This window comes from Heteronotia binoei, chromosome 20, assembly GCF_032191835.1.
Source record: "Heteronotia binoei isolate CCM8104 ecotype False Entrance Well chromosome 20, APGP_CSIRO_Hbin_v1, whole genome shotgun sequence".
Classification (NCBI taxonomy): Eukaryota; Metazoa; Chordata; class Lepidosauria; order Squamata; family Gekkonidae; genus Heteronotia; species Heteronotia binoei.
In genome coordinates, this window is record NC_083242.1 from 34495501 (window position 1) to 34512727 (window position 17227).

Genomic DNA, 17227 nt, shown 5'->3' on the forward strand with positions numbered 1-17227 from the left:
TGTGTCAGAATTCCAAGGGCGCCCACAGGCTCAAAAAGGTTGGGGACGCCTGTACTAATATCCCGAACGGAGCAAACAGTGACTCCCGAAGTGACTCCAGGTTGAGAAAATGGTGCAGGGAAGGAGAGTCTCCACCCCTTTATTAGCATGGACGGCGTAGACTCCGAGAGACAGACTTCTCTGTCCCCCCTGCCCACATAGTTGCTGATTAGTAATTCCTTCCCAGCGCCCGTCCTGCGGCAGTTAGGATCCGAGGATGAACACGTGCAGACGCAGCTTCATCACCGGTTTCAGCAACGAGTTCTACGCTTACCGCAACGTCTCCTGGAAGATCTACCTCCGCAAAGAGGTATTTGCCCTCAAGTAAGGCTGCTGGGGTCTTGGTGAGGAAGAATTAAAAACCTGCTGAGGTTCAGGGGTGGAATTCTAGCAGGAGCTCCTTTGCATATTAGGCCACACACCCCTGATGTAGCCAATCCTCCAAGAGCTTACAAAAAAGAGCCTTGTAAGCTCTTCGAGGATTGGCTACATCAGGGGCTAGAATTCCACCCCTGCTGAGGTTTATAACATTATATGCCAAGTGGGGGATGTTTGACCAGACAGGGATTTTTCTCTCTTTTCCTAATGTTGATTGACTGAAACTAATTGGCAGTGTGTATCCTGAAGGAAAGACAATGTGCCATTATCAAAGATTTCAGGTTTTCACGGCTGGCATCATCATTAGGGTTTGTAGAATCTTTCGGGCTCAAGTGCCGTGTTCTACTGGAGAAAGTTTTTCTTCCAGACGTTTTGTTCTCAGCTGCGGAGAACATCCTCGGTGGCGTTGCAGCCGGAGCAGGCGTTCTGTCCTTCTTGGCTGCTGTGCATTGAGTGAGGCCAGGGCTGCTGGAGAGCTGCTATTTCTAGGCTGGAGGGGGTGTGGTGAGAGGGCAATTGGTTTGTGAATGTACCCAAGAAGGTCCAGGGTGTTAAATTAGGATCTCGAAGGCTTGAGTTCGAATCCCCCATTCTTCCATGGAAACTTGTCAAGTGACCTTTGACCAGTCTTTCTCTACCTAGGCCTACCGCACAGGGTTAGAATTGTAAGGGTAAAATGGAGGAGAGGAGAACAATGTTGTTCCCTCTAAGCTGAGTTAGTGTGAGCTAGCTCACCGCTTTTTAGCCTCCGGCTCACACAGTTTTGTCTTAGCTCAGGAAAAATGGCCCCGGGCAAACTAATGTATGCCGTAGCTCACAACTTTAATGCCAGTAGCTCATGAAGAAGAATGTTTGCTCATAAGACTCTGCATCTTAGTGGGAATATAATAAGGTTGCCAATCCCCAGGTGGGAGCAGGGGATCCCCCAGTTTAAGGGTCATCAGAAAGCAGGGGGGGGGGAGGGAAATGTCTGCTGGGCACTCCATTATTTCCTATGGAGACCGATTCTCATATGGAATAACGAAGAATTGATCCACAGGTATCTGGGGCTTGGAGGAGGCTGTTTTTTTTTAGGTAGAGGCGCCAAATTTGCAGCATAGCATCTGGCGCATCTCCCCAAAATACCTTCCAAGTTTTGAAAAGGTTGGACCAGGGGGTCCAATTCCATGAGTTCTCAAAGAAGATGTCCCTATCCTTCCAATATTTCCAATGGAGGGAAGGCATTTAAAAGGTGTGCTGTCCCTTTGGAGAGCCAGTTTGGTGTAGTGGTTAAGTGTGCGGACTCTTATCTGGGAGAACCGGGTTTGATTCTCCACTCCTCCACTGGCACCTGCTAGCATGGCCTTGGGTCAGCCATAGCTCTGGCAGAGGTTGTCCTTGAAAGGGCAGCTGCTGTGAGAGCCCTCTCCAGCCCCACCCACCTCACAGGGTGACTGTTGTGGGGGAGGGAGGGAAAGGAGATTGTGAGCCGCTCTGAGACTCTTTGGAGTGGAGGGCGGGATATAAATCCAATATCTTCATCTTCTTCATCTTCCTTTAACCTCCCTTTGGAGTTCAATTCTGCTTGTCACAACCTTGCTCCTGGCTCCACCCCCAAAGTCTCCTGGCTCCACCTGCAAAGTCCCCAGATATTTCCTGAATTGGACTTGGCAGCCCTAAATATAAAGCTACTTTCTGTTCCTACTGGGGAGAAATAGAGAGGAGAGAAAGATTGGTGCCTAATTCCACGGGCACAGGAGTTCTGTAAAGCATCCCCCTTTCCTCTGTTGGAAAGGAGATGCTGAAATAATTCATCAGATCCAGCCAGACTCTTCTTATTTTAAGAAAGAACAAAGATTGCAGCTGGTTATTTGTCTGTTATTTACTTCATTTGTACCCCAGCTTTCTCCCCAAAGCAGCTTAAATTGTTCTCTTCTCCTCCATTTGATCCTCACAGCAACCCTGCGAGGTAGGTGAGGCTGGAGCCAGTGACTGGCCCAAGCCACTCAGTGAGTGTTCCATGGCAGAGTGGGGATTTGAACTTGGATCTCCTGGGTTTTGGGGGGAATACTTTGACCACCATATCATACAGTCTCTCTGACTTGCATGCAAGACTATAATAGAAGAAGAAGAAATTGGATTTATATCCCGCCCTCCACTCCGAAGAGTCTCAGAGCGGCTCACAATCTCCTTTACCTTCCTCCCCCACAACAGACACCCTGTGAGGTAGATGAAGATATTGGATTTATATTCCGCTCTCCACTCCGAAGAGTCTCAGAGCGGCTCACAATCTCCTTTACCTTCCTCCCCCACAACAGACACCCTGTGAGGTAGATGAAGATATTGGATTTATATCCCGCCCTCCACTCCGAAGAGTCTCAGAGCGGCTCACAATCTCCTTTACCTTCCTCCCCCACAACAGACACCCTGTGAGGTAGATGAAGATATTGGATTTATATCCCGCCCTCCACTCCGAAGAGTCTCAGAGCGGCTCACAATCTCCTTTACCTTCCTCCCCCACAACAGACACCCTTTAAGATGGGTAGGGCTGAGAAAGCTCTCCCAGAAGCTGCCCTTCCAAGGACAACCTCTGCCAGAGCTATGGCTGACTCAAGGCCATTCCAGCAGGTGCAAGTGGAGGAGTGGGGAATCAAACCCGGTTCTCCCAGATAAGAGTCCACACACTTCACCACTACACCAAACTGGCTCTGTCAGGGTGAAACTATACTATCAAAACATATATATGTAATAGGGAAAACCCTTTTGACCTCTACTTCTGAGTAGACTCTGCTCCTAAATCATCTAAGATGAACAATATAAATGTGCACAAAGGCGCGTTAATATTCCAAAGCCTCTATCTTAGACTGCAATATGAAACACAAGAATGCACGCAGCCACTTGGACATAACCTCTATTCCCAAACAGTCTGCACTAAAATGAATTCAAACAATCTGCAGAAAAATACATCAAAGTGCACGCAGCACTTTTAGAAGGTTAAGAGTCTGCTATTGACTCATAAACAGTCTGTAATGAATTCTTTCATCCAGGTTGCACAAAGGTACGTTAAGAAACAAATTATCCCACTTCACAGTTTTGCACATTCAGGCCACTGTTTTTTCAGTGAGGTGTAGGATAAAGAATAAGTTCATCCACATCAAGCCAGTGCACATTAGCTGGTGTCAAACGTTTCGTTGCCTTTTTCAAGACTGATGGCTTTTAAGTGGAACCCCAAAATCCTGTCTCTTCCTCACAAGGCTCTAACTCATTCTTTGTAAAGACGGAGTGGGTTCTCCAAGGACCATTGTATCAGTCTCTCTCTGTGAAGGTTATGCTGAGAGCAAGTGAGTTGGCCAAGGTCGCTTAGTGAGCGTTCCATAGCAGAGCGAGGATTTGAACTTGGGTCTCCTGGATTTTTGTGGGACACTTTAATCACCATATCATGCAGTCTCTCTGACTTGCACGTCTCTCGGACTTGCATGCAATACTGCCGGAAGAAGATTGTCTTTCTCTTGGTGGATAATCTCCCATCTTCTGGCTTGTTCCTTGCAGGTTTTCTACCCCAAGGACACCATCAATAACCCTCTCCTTCTGGATCTCATTTTCCGGCAGGTGAGCTTTTCCAGGTTTGCCTGTCACACGCAGCATCCAAACTGGACTTCCTTTCCCCAAACCTCTTCCACCATTCAATGCTGAGTTACACGGAACTGAAGCACTCCTGGCTTCTCTCTTGTTCCAAGCATTATGTACTCATTGACGCTGCTGATTTTTATCGATTTTTATCTTCTGTGATCTGTTTTAATGGTATTATCATAAAGTGGGGTCCCGGGGACGTATTTGGTCGACTGGAGCCTAGAAATAAATACATAAATTATAGTTTTCACCTCAGGGTCATCTGCACAAATGATACCAAGAATGTGGGGTTGAGAACAATTACTCGTGTTCACCTGAAAGGAAATGTTAGACACAATATATATATATTGAGTGAATTTAGAGCCGTTTGTGTGAATTTAGAGGCATTTGTGTGAATTTTTTGCAGTATTTGCTCCTTAAGATGCACACACTTTTCCCTCCACTTTTTTTTTTGGGGGGGGGGGAAGTGAGTCTTATGGTGCAAAAAATACAGTATATATATATTTTACTCTAACTCGTATGGAAATTTATTATTTATTACATTTATATTCTGTGTTTGAACGGATAAAAGGAAGTACCGTACTTCTTCACCCAAAGGGTGATGAACACATGGAATTCACTGCCACAGGAGGTGGTGGCGGCTACAAGCATAGGCAGCTTCAAAATGGGATTGGATCAACATTTGGAGCAGAGGTCCATCCGTGGCTATTTGACACAGGGTATTGATGGAACTGTGTGGGACAGTGATGTTCTGTCTTCTTGGTGCTTTGGAGGGGGCAACAGTGGGAGGGCTTCTGGTGTCCTGGCCCCATGATGGACCTCCTGGTAGCACCTGCTTTTTTTGGCCACTGTGTGACAGAGCGTTGGACTGGATGGATCATTGGCCTGATCCAATATGGCTTCTTCCATGTTCCATGTTCTCCTCACTGGGGACCCCAAATGGCTAACATTGTTCTCCTGTCCTCCATATTACCTTCAAAACAACCCTGCGAGGCAGTTTGGACCAATGAGTGACTGGCCCGAGGCCATTCAAGGTGGCACAAGTGGGAATTCGAACCTGGTTCTCCCAGATCCTAGTCCAACATCAGGACACCATGCCAGCCTCCTTTTTTTCTTAATAGCTCTCCTGGGGGTGGAGAGGCTCCTACAGTGTTCTTTCCAGATAAACAGGGGATAGCAGAAGAGAACATGACAGCCAGCTTGAGAGACTCAAGTTTGAATTCCCGCTCGTGCCATGGGAAGCTCACTCGGTGACCTTGGGGCAGTCACCCACTCTCAGCCTAAACTACCTCACAGGGTTGTTGGGAGGATAAAATGGAGGAGAGAAGGAGGATGTAAGCTGCTTTGTGTCCCCGTTGGGGAGAAAGGTAGGGTATAAGTACTTGAAGTGCTGTCCTATAGAGGAAGGTATGGAATTGTTTTCTGTAGCCCCAGAAGGGAGGACCAGAACCAAAGGACTGAAATTAAATCAGAAGATTTTCCGGCTCAACATTAGGAATAACTGCTTGACCATTAGGACGGTTCCTCAGTGGAACAGGCTTCCTCAGGAGGTGGTGGGCTCTCCTTCCTTGGAGGTTTTTCGACAGAGGCTAGATGGTCATCTGACAGCAGTGAGGATCCTGTGAATTTAGGGGGAGGTATTTGTGAAGTTCCTGCATTGGGCAGGGGGTTGGACTAGATGACCCTGGAGGTCCCTTCCAACTCTGTGATTCTATGAAGGAGTTAAATAAAATAAATGATAAATAAATAGGCATTGATAAGTCTTCCTCAAGGAGCTAGCGTGACAGATTTCTCCTGTAGATCTTCAATGACACCATGTCTGAGGCCTGTATCCGCATTACCCAGGGGGAGAGGATGAGGATGAAAGCTCTCTTTGGTAAGCTTTGGAGTTTGGGGGGTGGGTTTGGCGCAGTGACAACGGGGGGTGGGATGTCTAGCAGCCCAACGGCAGGATTTTTGTCCCATTTGGTTGCCATTAAACCATTTATTGGGGTGCGGCTTGTTTCTGGCATGAATACAAGGGATAATGTTGCCGGCCTCAGATTGAGAAACTCTTGGAGATTTTGGGGAAGGGGGGAGTGGAGACCGAGGAGAGCAGGGGTTGGGGAAGGGTGGGACATCAGTGGGATATAGTGCCAAACAAGGCTTTTTTGGTAGAAAAAGCCCAACAGGAACTCATTTGCATATTAGGCCACACACCCCTGACATCACCATTGTTTCGCACAGAGCTTTTCTGTGGAAAACGCCCAGCAGGGACTCATTTGCATATTAGGCCACACACCCTTGACATCACTATTGTTTCACACAGAGCTTTTCTGTGGAAAATGCCCAGCAGGGACTCATTTGCATAATAGGCCACACACCCCTGACATCACCATTGTTTCGCACAGAGCTTTTCTGTGGAAAACACCCAGCAGGGACTCATTTGCATATTAGGCCACACACCCCTGACATCACTATTGTTTCGCACAGAGCTTTTCTGTGGAAAACGCCCAGCAGGGACTCATTTGCATATTAGGCCACACACCCCTGACATCACCATTGCTTCGCACAGAGCTTTTCTGTGGGAAACGCCCAGCAGGAACTCATTTGCATATAAGGCCACACACCCTTGACATCACTATTGTTTCACACAGAGCTTTTCTGTGGAAAATGCCCAACAGGGACTCATTTGCATATTAGGCCACACACCCCTGACATCACCATTGTTTCGCACAGAGCTTTTTTGTGGGAAACGCCCAGCAGGAACTCATTTGCATATTAGGCCACAACCCCTGATGCCATACCAGCGGGAACTGCATTGCTGTGCATTCCTGCTCAAAAAAAGCCCTGGTGCCATAGATTCCAATCACCAAAGCAGCCGTTTTCTCCAGGGGCACCGATCCCTGTATTTTGGAGATCAGTTGTAATTCCGGGAGATCTTCAGGCCCCTCCTGGAGGTTGGCAACCCTAAGTCAAGGGGACTGGCTTTTGTTTTGTTCCACAGCGGAAAACAAGCTCGATTCCTTCAGCCCAGTGGCTGACGAAAGCGTCAAGAAGGAGATTGTCAACGTTGCCCGGGACGGCTGGGAAGTGTATTTTTCCCGCCTTTTCCCAGCTACGGTAAGAGTCCCCTTTGCCCATTGGGAATAGATGTATGCTGGATATCTAAAACATTAACTGCAAAAGTCGGAAAAGCAGAGGTTTGACCCAAGACTCTAGGGAAGGGATGGCCAAACTGAGACTCGGGGGCTCTTTTGCACATATTGTGTGGCTTCTGAAGCCCCCACTGCCATGTCAGCCAGTTGGAAGAAGGCATTTGTCTCTTTAAATGCCTTCTCCAAGCCAAGCCAGCTGGTGGCTTGGAGAAGGCATTTAAAGTTGTTTTCTACCTCTCTCTCCCTCTTCCCTCCTCTATCTATTTCTTCCCTCCCTCCCTCCCTCCCTCCCTCCCTTCCTTCCTTCCTTCCTTCCTTCCTTCCTTCCTTCCTTCCTTCCTTCCTTCCTTCCTTCCTTCCTTCCTCCCTCCCTCCCTCCCTCCCTCCCTTCCTTCCTTCCTTCCTTCCTTCCTTCCTTCCTTCCTTCCTTCGTTCCTTCCTTCCCTCCCTCCCTCCCTCCCTCCCTCCTTCCTTCCTTCCTTCCTTCCCTCCCTCCCTCCCTCCCTCCCTCCCTCCCTTCCTTCCTTCCTTCCTTCCTTCCTTCCTTCCTTCCTTCCTTCCTTCCTTCCTTCCTTCCTTCCTTCCTTCCTTTCTTCTCTCAAACATCTGACGTTTGTTCTATGTGGTTCTTAAATTAAGCAAGTTTGGCCACCCCTGCTCTGGAGGTTCTGAACCCAATAGAATTAATTTGGAAGAGTGGAAAAAAGAAAGAAAGAAAAGACGCACTCTTGTCGCAAGGTGAAGTAAAACAAAAAAAAGTAAGAAAGATTTATTCGGACTTTAGTTCTTCCTTGAGGTCTGCCATCCGTGTTAACTGTCCCGTTTCGATCCCCTCAGGGCAGCGTTGGCACTGGCGTGCAGATCTTGGCGGTGTCCCATACAGGGATCAAACTTCTGAGGCTTCTCAAGGGCACCAACTTGCCCGGGGAGCAGTTGCGGGTGCTGAGGGGCTACGGGTAAGGCTGTGTTGGAGGGGTTGTCCAGGGACTCTCAAAAGGATACGGCGGGACCGCAGACTGGGTTGGGTGAGGAGCCGGGGCTGCCCACTGGTGACATCCCTGCAGCCTTGGTTTGCCTTTTCGCATTTTTCCACATTCCCTTGGAATGGGTCATCCCTGAGTACTCACTCACAGAGAGCTCTCCTGACAGAGCGGAAGGGAGGCTGTGTTAAACGGATAAGGAATCACAATGGTAGCCCTTAGGGGTAACGGATACCAACAGTCTTCCGTGTTTATGCTCACGGGCAGGGCTTTTTTCGTAGCAGGAACTCCTTTGCATATTAGGCCACACACCCCTGATGTAGCCAATCCTCCAAGAGCTTACAAGGCTCTCAGTACAGGGCTTTACTGTAAGCTCTTGGAGGATTGGCTATATCAGGGGGTGTGTGGCCTAATAAGCAAAGAAGTTCCTCCTACAAAAAAAGCTCTGCTTACAGGATTCGTGCTTGTGCAGAGAACATCCTTCATAGATAGGATTGCCAGCTCCGGGCTGAGAAACACCTGGAGATGTTGAGAGTGGAACTTGAGGAGGGCGGGGTTTGGGGCCTAATACCACAGGGTCCAACTTCGAAAGCGGCCATTTTCTCTGTCACCTGAAGATCAGTTGTAATAGAGGGAGATCTCCAGCTAGCACCTGGAGGTTTGGCAACTCTACTTCTAGAACGCAGGAGCTTGCAGCCTTGAGGGCAGGTATCCCCAAGAGAGCACCCACCGTCTTTTTCTGATGCCCATCAAGTGATTTTAAAAAGTGAGTGGGGAAATATTTGCTCAGCCAATCTTTTTATTGGCCACTGGAGATTTGCATGTTTGTTTTTTTTAAAAAGGATCTTCACTGTGTAACCGAAAGTGGGCTGCAACCGTTATCGTGCGGCTGGCTCCACCTTTTGAGGCAGTCATTTTGTGGCTGCACTCACTACATATGAAGCTGCCTTATACTGAATCAGACCCTGGGTTGTCTTCTCAGACTGGCAGCGGCTCTCCAGGGTTTCAAGCTGAGGTTTTTCATGCCTGCTTGCCTGGACACTTTTTAGTTGGAGATGCGGGGGATTGAACCTGGGGCCTTCTGCTTCCCAAGCAGATGCACTGCCACTGAGCCACCATCCCGCCCTAACTAACTAAATTTTGAACCACACTGTTCAAAATTTCAAAGATACTCACAGGATCAAAAAAGATGGTTACCCCTGCTCTAGAACCAAACATGGCTCAGAATGGAATCAAATCAGGCTCTTGAAGAAAGAAAGTAAAATCTTCATTTATAAGATTTGTGTTGCTCTAACATACATATTATAATATTTTTACCTCATAATATTATTTTTACCTCATTTATTCCCTGCCTTTCTCCCCAAAAATAGCTTACCTCGTTCTCCTCAGTTCTCTCCTCACAGCAATCCCCTGAGGTAGGTTAGGCTGTGAGAGAGTGGCTAGATTATGGTCACTCAGAAAGTTTCCATGGCAGGGTAGAGATTCGAACCTGGAGCTCGCAGATTCTACTCTGACATAGAAACCACTACACCAGACTGCCTCCCTATTTTTCATTATTGCACTCCTGAGGGAAAGAAATCCCTAGTCTTCCTTACTGGTAAATAGGGGTTGCCTGGGCATTGATCAGTTTGTCTGATGTGATCGAGCCGCACAAGATCTTGACAAATTGATATTGATGATACTGATGAAACAGTCTTCAGCTTTAAAAAGATGAGATCCCTTAGTAAAAAAACTGGGTGAGAAATATTTTGGCCTGGTGCGTGAAGGCGACAGTGAAGTAGGCCTGTTCTCTCAGACCAATAGTTAACCCCATCTCCTCTTTGGCTCAGCTACAGTGATATCCTCTTCGTCACCATCCCCTCCAAGAACATGTTGGAGTTCAACCTCACCAATGAGAAGCTGCTCCTCTTTTCTCCCAAAGCCCCCCAGGTGAAGGCCATGGTGGACTACTTCATCAATGAGCTCAAGAAGGTATGAGCTGGTAGGATGTGGGGGGGAGGCAGAATGAAGTCTGGGCAAAAGAGGTCAAGGCCAGTCCCGCATGGGACAGCTTGTTCAAACCAAGATCCAACGACAGCTAATGGCCATTCTGTCCTGAACCTCAGTTGGCTTCTGGAATGTGGTCTGTTGTATACCTGCTTTGCCCTGCCCAGCTTCAGAAGCATCTGTGAATCCCACCTCTCCCTTCTTCCATTCACCTTTGCTTTCCTCCACCCCAGGATTCCCAGTATGTGGTGGCCATCAAGAGCCACGTTACCAGTGATAAGAGTCTCTTAAGTTTCCACAAAGGAGACATCATCTGCCTTCGGCCGATGGAAGGCTTGGAGAAAGGTGAGTCCCCCAATGGAAAGTGTTATCCTTGGGGAGGGGTGGGGAGATGAGAGGAAGGGAAGGGCGTGTTCTCAGAGCTAGCTGGCATGGTTGAGCATTAGTTGTGAGGCCCAAAGCCTAGCAGGGACTCACCTCCAACTGGATTCTCTGTATCAACATCTCATTTCACCAAGCAGAAATGCCAGAAGAAAGCTTTGGATGGAGAAAGCAAAATAACAGGGTTGCTTCCTTCCTGATTGTTCTGGAGGTCCCTACGATGACTGTTCCTTCCTCCTTTTAGACCTGCCCTACTGTGATATGGCTAAAAGGAGTCTGAGAAGACTACCATCAGTCTAGGGCTGCCAAGTTTTCAGGCTGGGCAAGGGTTCTCCCACTTAGGAAGTTCCCAAACCACTGGCCCTCATTGGGCCAGCGGGGAGATCCTCCCCTGACATTGCTGATGCAATGACATCACTCACAAGCGACGTCATCATGCCAGCGATGTCGTGCACCAGCTGCTCTAGAAGCTTTCATGAAAACTCTATGGTTTTCCCGGACGCTCTAGCAATTTGGGAAGAAAACTCTATGGTACCATGTAGTTTCCCCTCCCAAATTGCTAGAGCTTCTGGCACATGATGTTGCCGGCATGATGACATCACTTGCGCACACAAAAACAGTCCCCCTTTATTCTGTGTGGCTCTTACATTAACTTGGTATCTGCAGCAACAAAAGGCTGATAGATATCAAAACAGTTGTTTCTGTTGTCCCTGGAAAAGATCATGTACTCTAGCAGCCCCTTGGACTTCTGCTATTGGACACAATATTTTCTAGGCATGGTCCACACAACCAGCAGACCACTTGGAAATCTAAGCCCACCCCCCTGTCCGTTCACTCCTTGACTCAGCTTCTGTATGAGGAATAGCCTGCACAGTGGTGCTGCACAACTATAACAGCATAAAATTAGAGGTTCCCAATTTGCTCACTTCCAAATGGATGCAACCAAGGTTACAAGCCTTCAGAAGCTGAAATTGGCCACCTTGTGTCCCAGCAAGTGAGCTCTAAAGGGTGCTAGGCAGGGGAGTTTAAGAATTCCCCACCCCTGTGATGTTGTGTTGACTATCCCCATCCCCACAGACCGCTATTACGGCTGCGTGGTGCGCAAGAAAGTGATGCTGCTTGAGGATGTGAAGAAGGGGACTCTGGATTTTGGTGGGTGGCTCCTGTGTGCTTTGCCGTGCTGTGGTGTGATCTCTCGCACCTCATACTCTTGTCTGCAACCGTATTTCCCCTTTCTCCCCACATGTGATTTTTCTCCTAATTCCTACCGAGAGCCCTACTGAGGCAGGGGAAAGAGCACACTCGGACAGATCTAGGACATCTCGTTTCGATTCCTAATAAGTCAAGCTGAAGGGAATGAGATCAAACCAATGCCCTTGTTTGAGAACATCGCATAAACTTGACCCGCACGATTCTATTGGCAACATTGCAGACCCATTTTTTACCTTCATGCTACAAGGGGAATTCTGTGGCTGTTGTCCGTGCAATTCTGTTCTTTGGGCAGGCCTTCATGGGTTCATAAACAATATTGTCCTATGGGTCCCCTTTTGTGGATTCGAGTCCTGACAAAAATGTCCTCGTTTGTTTCACTTACTGATACCTTCCCAAAAAAATTCTGTATGGTCTACTTCTCCCAAGGCTGCTGCAGTAGAAACTTTGTGTGAATAAACCTGGAGTTGGGTTTATTTGCCTGATTTGGCATGTTTGCCTGATGTTAAACCATCCTGATACGGTATCAGGCATTATAAGGGACGTCTTAGTGATGTCTTCAGGCAGTTAAAGGAATGTCTTCCTAATTTAGGTTGGAAATTTGGGGCCATCTACGGGAAGTCTGGCGTCTTCCCTGCCGACTGTGTCCAGCCAGCAGCAGCACCAGACTTCATACACCTACCAATGGAGAAGAAGGAGGAGCCCCAGGACAAACAAGGCAAAGTGGCCGTCCCGGCCTCTGTGGCAGTGGCCATTGCATCAGCAGCTGTGGCTCAGAAACTTGATAAAAAGATTGAGGCGAGTACAATTGACCGTTGGTTTAACCTCCTCCAAAGTGGGTGGTGGGTTCTTCTGGGGTAGGAATTGTTTGGGACAAGAGGGGAAGAGGGCAAGTTGGTCCGAGCCTCCTTTATTTATTTTATTTATACCCCACCCTAGCCCAAGAATGGACTCAGGGTGCCTTAAGGCAAGAAGCCAAACATATTTTCCTCTTCCAGACATGCAATGCCTGCTGCTGACGTTCTTGGACAGCATTCTTCACTTAAACTTGAAAGCAAAGCAGGTTTGGGAAAGAGCAGGGCCAGATTATCAATTAGGCCAAGGAGGCACTGGTCTATAAGCCCCCATGCCTTAGGGGCCTCTGCTGGCATAGTTGCCAAGTTTGCCTCTCTCTGCCTCTCCCCCACAGTTTTGTCAATGGGGCTTTTGAGAAGGTGCCTGCGGGCTGCAGTGGGGGCAGCGGTGCGGGCACTCCAGCTCTGAGATAATTTGCAAGCCCCTGAGATTTTGACTGCCTAGGGGCCTCCACAGGGATTAATCTGGCACTGGGAAAGAGCATACTGAAGATGGAGGACACCTTGAAAGAAGGCCCTCAGAACACAGTGTCCTAGGGCTGCTAAAAAAAAAAAAGATTCTAACCCTGCTCCTTTTTGGTAGCAAATGCAAATGAAAACCTACAGGTGAAAGCAGGCATAGTCTTTTCCTCCCTCCCATTTATCTCAGGGAAGGGGTGGAGCCACTGGAAGGAATTGTTGTTGTTCAGTCGCAGTCAAGTCCAATTCTTTGCGACCCCATGGACCAAGTCACACCAGGCCCTTCTTTCTTCCACCATCCTCCGAAGTCCCGTCAAAGTCATGTTAGTTACATTAGTAATGCTGTCCAGCCATCTCATCTTCTGCTGTTCCCTTCTTTTGCCTTCTGCCTTTCCCAGCATCAGGGTCTTCTCCAGTGAGTGCTCTCTTCTCATTTGGTGGCCAAAGTATTTGAGATTCAGCTTCAAGCATCTGACCTTCCAGGGAACAGTCAGGGTTGATTTCCCTAAGTTAGGACTGACTGATTTGATCTTGCAGTCCAAGGGACTCACAAAGTCTATATTTTGTATCTGATTGCTCAAATACTGTTCCAAACCAATTATACAGATCTGCTTTAGACTGTGTGGTTCAGCAGTCAATGGGTTTTGTGACTGGAAGATTCTTTTGAAAATCAGGGCCAGTTCAAGCAGAGGATTCCAGAGGCCTTGCCTCAGGTGTGCAAATATCATCTTAGAGGGAGGGAGGGAGAATTGACACAGTTTGACACAGAGGAGAATTATGACTCACACAGAGCATCAACAAAACTTTGAGGCACCTATGTAGCATCATAAACAGCTCCCTGTCAGATATTGCCGCAACCGGGATATTTTCGGCTAATCGGGACATCGAGAAGCACTGCCTGTTGGATTTTGGCACATGGGGGCTTTCTCTAATGCATCGCAAGCCCTGCTGTTGAGAGCAGATATATCCTGATTCTCTGCCCCGACTCAACTTATGGAAAAGGAAATAAGCCACACCGCAGTCAGTAGGACTCTATTGCATACCATCTTCCTCGCTAGATAGAGTCCCCCAGTTACAATAAAGTGAGATGCTATTGCATGTTATCTTCCCTGCTAGATGGAGTCCCTCAGCCACAAAAAGTGAGATGCTATTGCATGTTATCTTCCCCGCTAGATGGAGTCCCTCAGCCACAAAAAGTCAGATAGTATTGCATGTTACCTTCCCCGCTAGATGGAGTCCCCCAGTCACAAAAAGTGAGATGCTATTGCATGTTATCTTCCCCGCTAGATGGAGTCCCCCAGTCACAAAAAGTGAGATGCTATTGCATGTTACCTTCCCCGCTAGATGGAGTCCCCCAGTCACAAAAAGTGAAATGCTATTGCATGTTATCTTCCCCGCTAGATGGAGTCCCCCAGTCACAAAAAGTGAGATGCTATTGCATGTTATCTTCCCCGCTAGATGGAGTCCCTCAGTCACAAAAAGTGAGATGCTATTGCATGTTATCTTCCCCGCTAGATGGAGTCCCTCAGCCCCAAAAAGTGAGATGCTATTGCATGTTATCTTCCCCGCTAGATGGAGTCCCCCAGTCACAAAAAGTGAGATGCTATTGCATGTTATCTTCCCCGCTAGATGGAGTCCCTCAGCCACAAAAAGTCAGATAGTATTGCATGTTACCTTCCCCGCTAGATGGAGTCCCCCAGTCACAAAAAGTGAGATGCTATTGCATGTTATCTTCCCCGCTAGATGGAGTCCCCCAGTCACAAAAAGTGAGATGCTATTGCATGTTACCTTCCCCGCTAGATGGAGTCCCTCAGCCACAAAAAGTGAAATGCTATTGCATGTTATCTTCCCCGCTAGATGGAGTCCCCCAGTCACAAAAAGTGAGATGCTATTGCATGTTATCTTCCCCGCTAGATGGAGTCCCTCAGTCACAAAAAGTGAGATGCTATTGCATGTTATCTTCCCCGCTAGATGGAGTCCCTCAGCCCCAAAAAGTGAGATGCTATTGCATGTTATCTTCCCCGCTAGATGGAGTCCCTCAGTCACAAAAAGTGAGATGCTATTGCATGTTATCTTCCCCGCTAGATGGAGTCCCCCAGTCACAAAAAGTGAGATGCTATTGCATGTTATCTTCCCCGCTAGATGGAGTCCCTCAGCCACAAAAAGTGAGATGCTATTGCATGTTATCTTCCCCGCTAGATGGAGTCCCTCAGCCACAAAAAGTGAGATGCTATTGCATGTTATCTTCCCCGCTAGATGGAGTCCCTCAGCCCCAAAAAGTGAGATGCTATTGCATGTTATCTTCCCCGCTAGATGGAGTCCCTCAGCCCCAAAAAGTGAGATGCTATTGCATGTTATCTTCCCCGCTAGATGGAGTCCCTCAGCCCCAAAAAGTGAGATGCTATTGCATGTTATCTTCCCCGCTAGATGGAGTCCCTCAGCCACAAAAAGTGAGATGCTATTGCATGTTATCTTCCCCGCTAGATGGAGTCCCTCAGCCCCAAAAAGTGAGATGCTATTGCATGTTATCTTCCCCGCTAGATGGAGTCCCTCAGCCACAAAAAGTGAGATGCTATTGCATGTTATCTTCCCCGCTAGATGGAGTCCCTCAGTCACAAAAAGTGAGATGCTATTGCATGTTATCTTCCCCGCTAGATGGAGTCCCCCAGTCACAAAAAGTGAGATGCTATTGCATGTTATCTTCCCCGCTAGATGGAGTCCCTCAGCCACAAAAAGTGAGATGCTATTGCATGTTACCTTCCCCGCTAGATGGAGTCCCTCAGCCCCAAAAAGTGAGATGCTATTGCATGTTATCTTCCCCGCTAGATGGAGTCCCCCAGTCACAAAAAGTGAGATGCTATTGCATGTTATCTTCCCCGCTAGATGGAGTCCCCCAGTCACAAAAAGTGAGATGCTATTGCATGTTACCTTCCCCGCTAGATGGAGTCCCTCAGCCACAAAAAGTGAAATGCTATTGCATGTTATCTTCCCCGCTAGATGGAGTCCCCCAGTCACAAAAAGTGAGATGCTATTGCATGTTATCTTCCCCGCTAGATGGAGTCCCTCAGTCACAAAAAGTGAGATGCTATTGCATGTTATCTTCCCCGCTAGATGGAGTCCCTCAGCCCCAAAAAGTGAGATGCTATTGCATGTTATCTTCCCCGCTAGATGGAGTCCCTCAGTCACAAAAAGTGAGATGCTATTGCATGTTATCTTCCCCGCTAGATGGAGTCCCCCAGTCACAAAAAGTGAGATGCTATTGCATGTTATCTTCCCCGCTAGATGGAGTCCCTCAGCCACAAAAAGTGAGATGCTATTGCATGTTATCTTCCCCGCTAGATGGAGTCCCTCAGCCCCAAAAAGTGAGATGCTATTGCATGTTATCTTCCCCGCTAGATGGAGTCCCTCAGCCCCAAAAAGTGAGATGCTATTGCATGTTATCTTCCCCGCTAGATGGAGTCCCTCAGCCCCAAAAAGTAAGATGCTATTGCATGTTATCTTCCCCGCTAGATGGAGTCCCTCAGCCCCAAAAAGTGAGATGCTATTGCATGTTATCTTCCCCGCTAGATGGAGTCCCTCAGCCACAAAAAGTGAGATGCTATTGCATGTTATCTTCCCCGCTAGATGGAGTCCCTCAGCCCCAAAAAGTGAGATGCTATTGCATGTTATCTTCCCCGCTAGATGGAGTCCCCCAGTCACAAAAAGTGAGATGCTATTGCATGTTATCTTCCCCGCTAGATGGAGTCCCTCAGCCCCAAAAAGTGAGATGCTATTGCATGTTATCTTCCCCGCTAGATGGAGTCCCCCAGTCACAAAAAGTGAGATGCTATTGCATGTTATCTTCCCCGCTAGATGGAGTCCCCCAGTCACAAAAAGTGAGATGCTATTGCATGTTATCTTCCCCGCTAGATGGAGTCCCCCAGTCACAAAAAGTGAGATGCTATTGCATGTTATCTTCCCCGCTAGATGGAGTCCCTCAGCCACAAAAAGTGAGATGCTATTGCATGTTATCTTCCCCGCTAGATGGAGTCCCTCAGCCACAAAAAGTGAGATGCTATTGCATGTTATCTTCCCCGCTAGATGGAGTCCCTCAGCCACAAAAAGTGAGATGCTATTGCATGTTATCTTCCCCGCTAGATGGAGTCCCTCAGCCACAAAAAGTGAGATGCTATTGCATGTTATCTTCCCCGCTAGA

The 17227-nt window shown here is 47.9% G+C and overlaps 1 protein-coding gene across 1 annotated transcript; it reads left to right on the forward strand.

The window, feature by feature from the left end:
- Nucleotides 1-256: 256 nt before the first annotated feature.
- On the forward strand, nt 257-10120 carry LOC132588282 (unconventional myosin-XV-like). The gene is made up of 6 exons (XM_060260644.1): nt 257-349; nt 3946-4005; nt 5827-5902; nt 7013-7128; nt 8001-8119; nt 9973-10120. The coding sequence occupies exons 1-6, from the start codon at nt 257-259 to the stop codon at nt 10118-10120; spliced, it is 612 nt and encodes a 203-aa protein (XP_060116627.1).
- Nucleotides 10121-17227: the final 7107 nt, after the last annotated feature.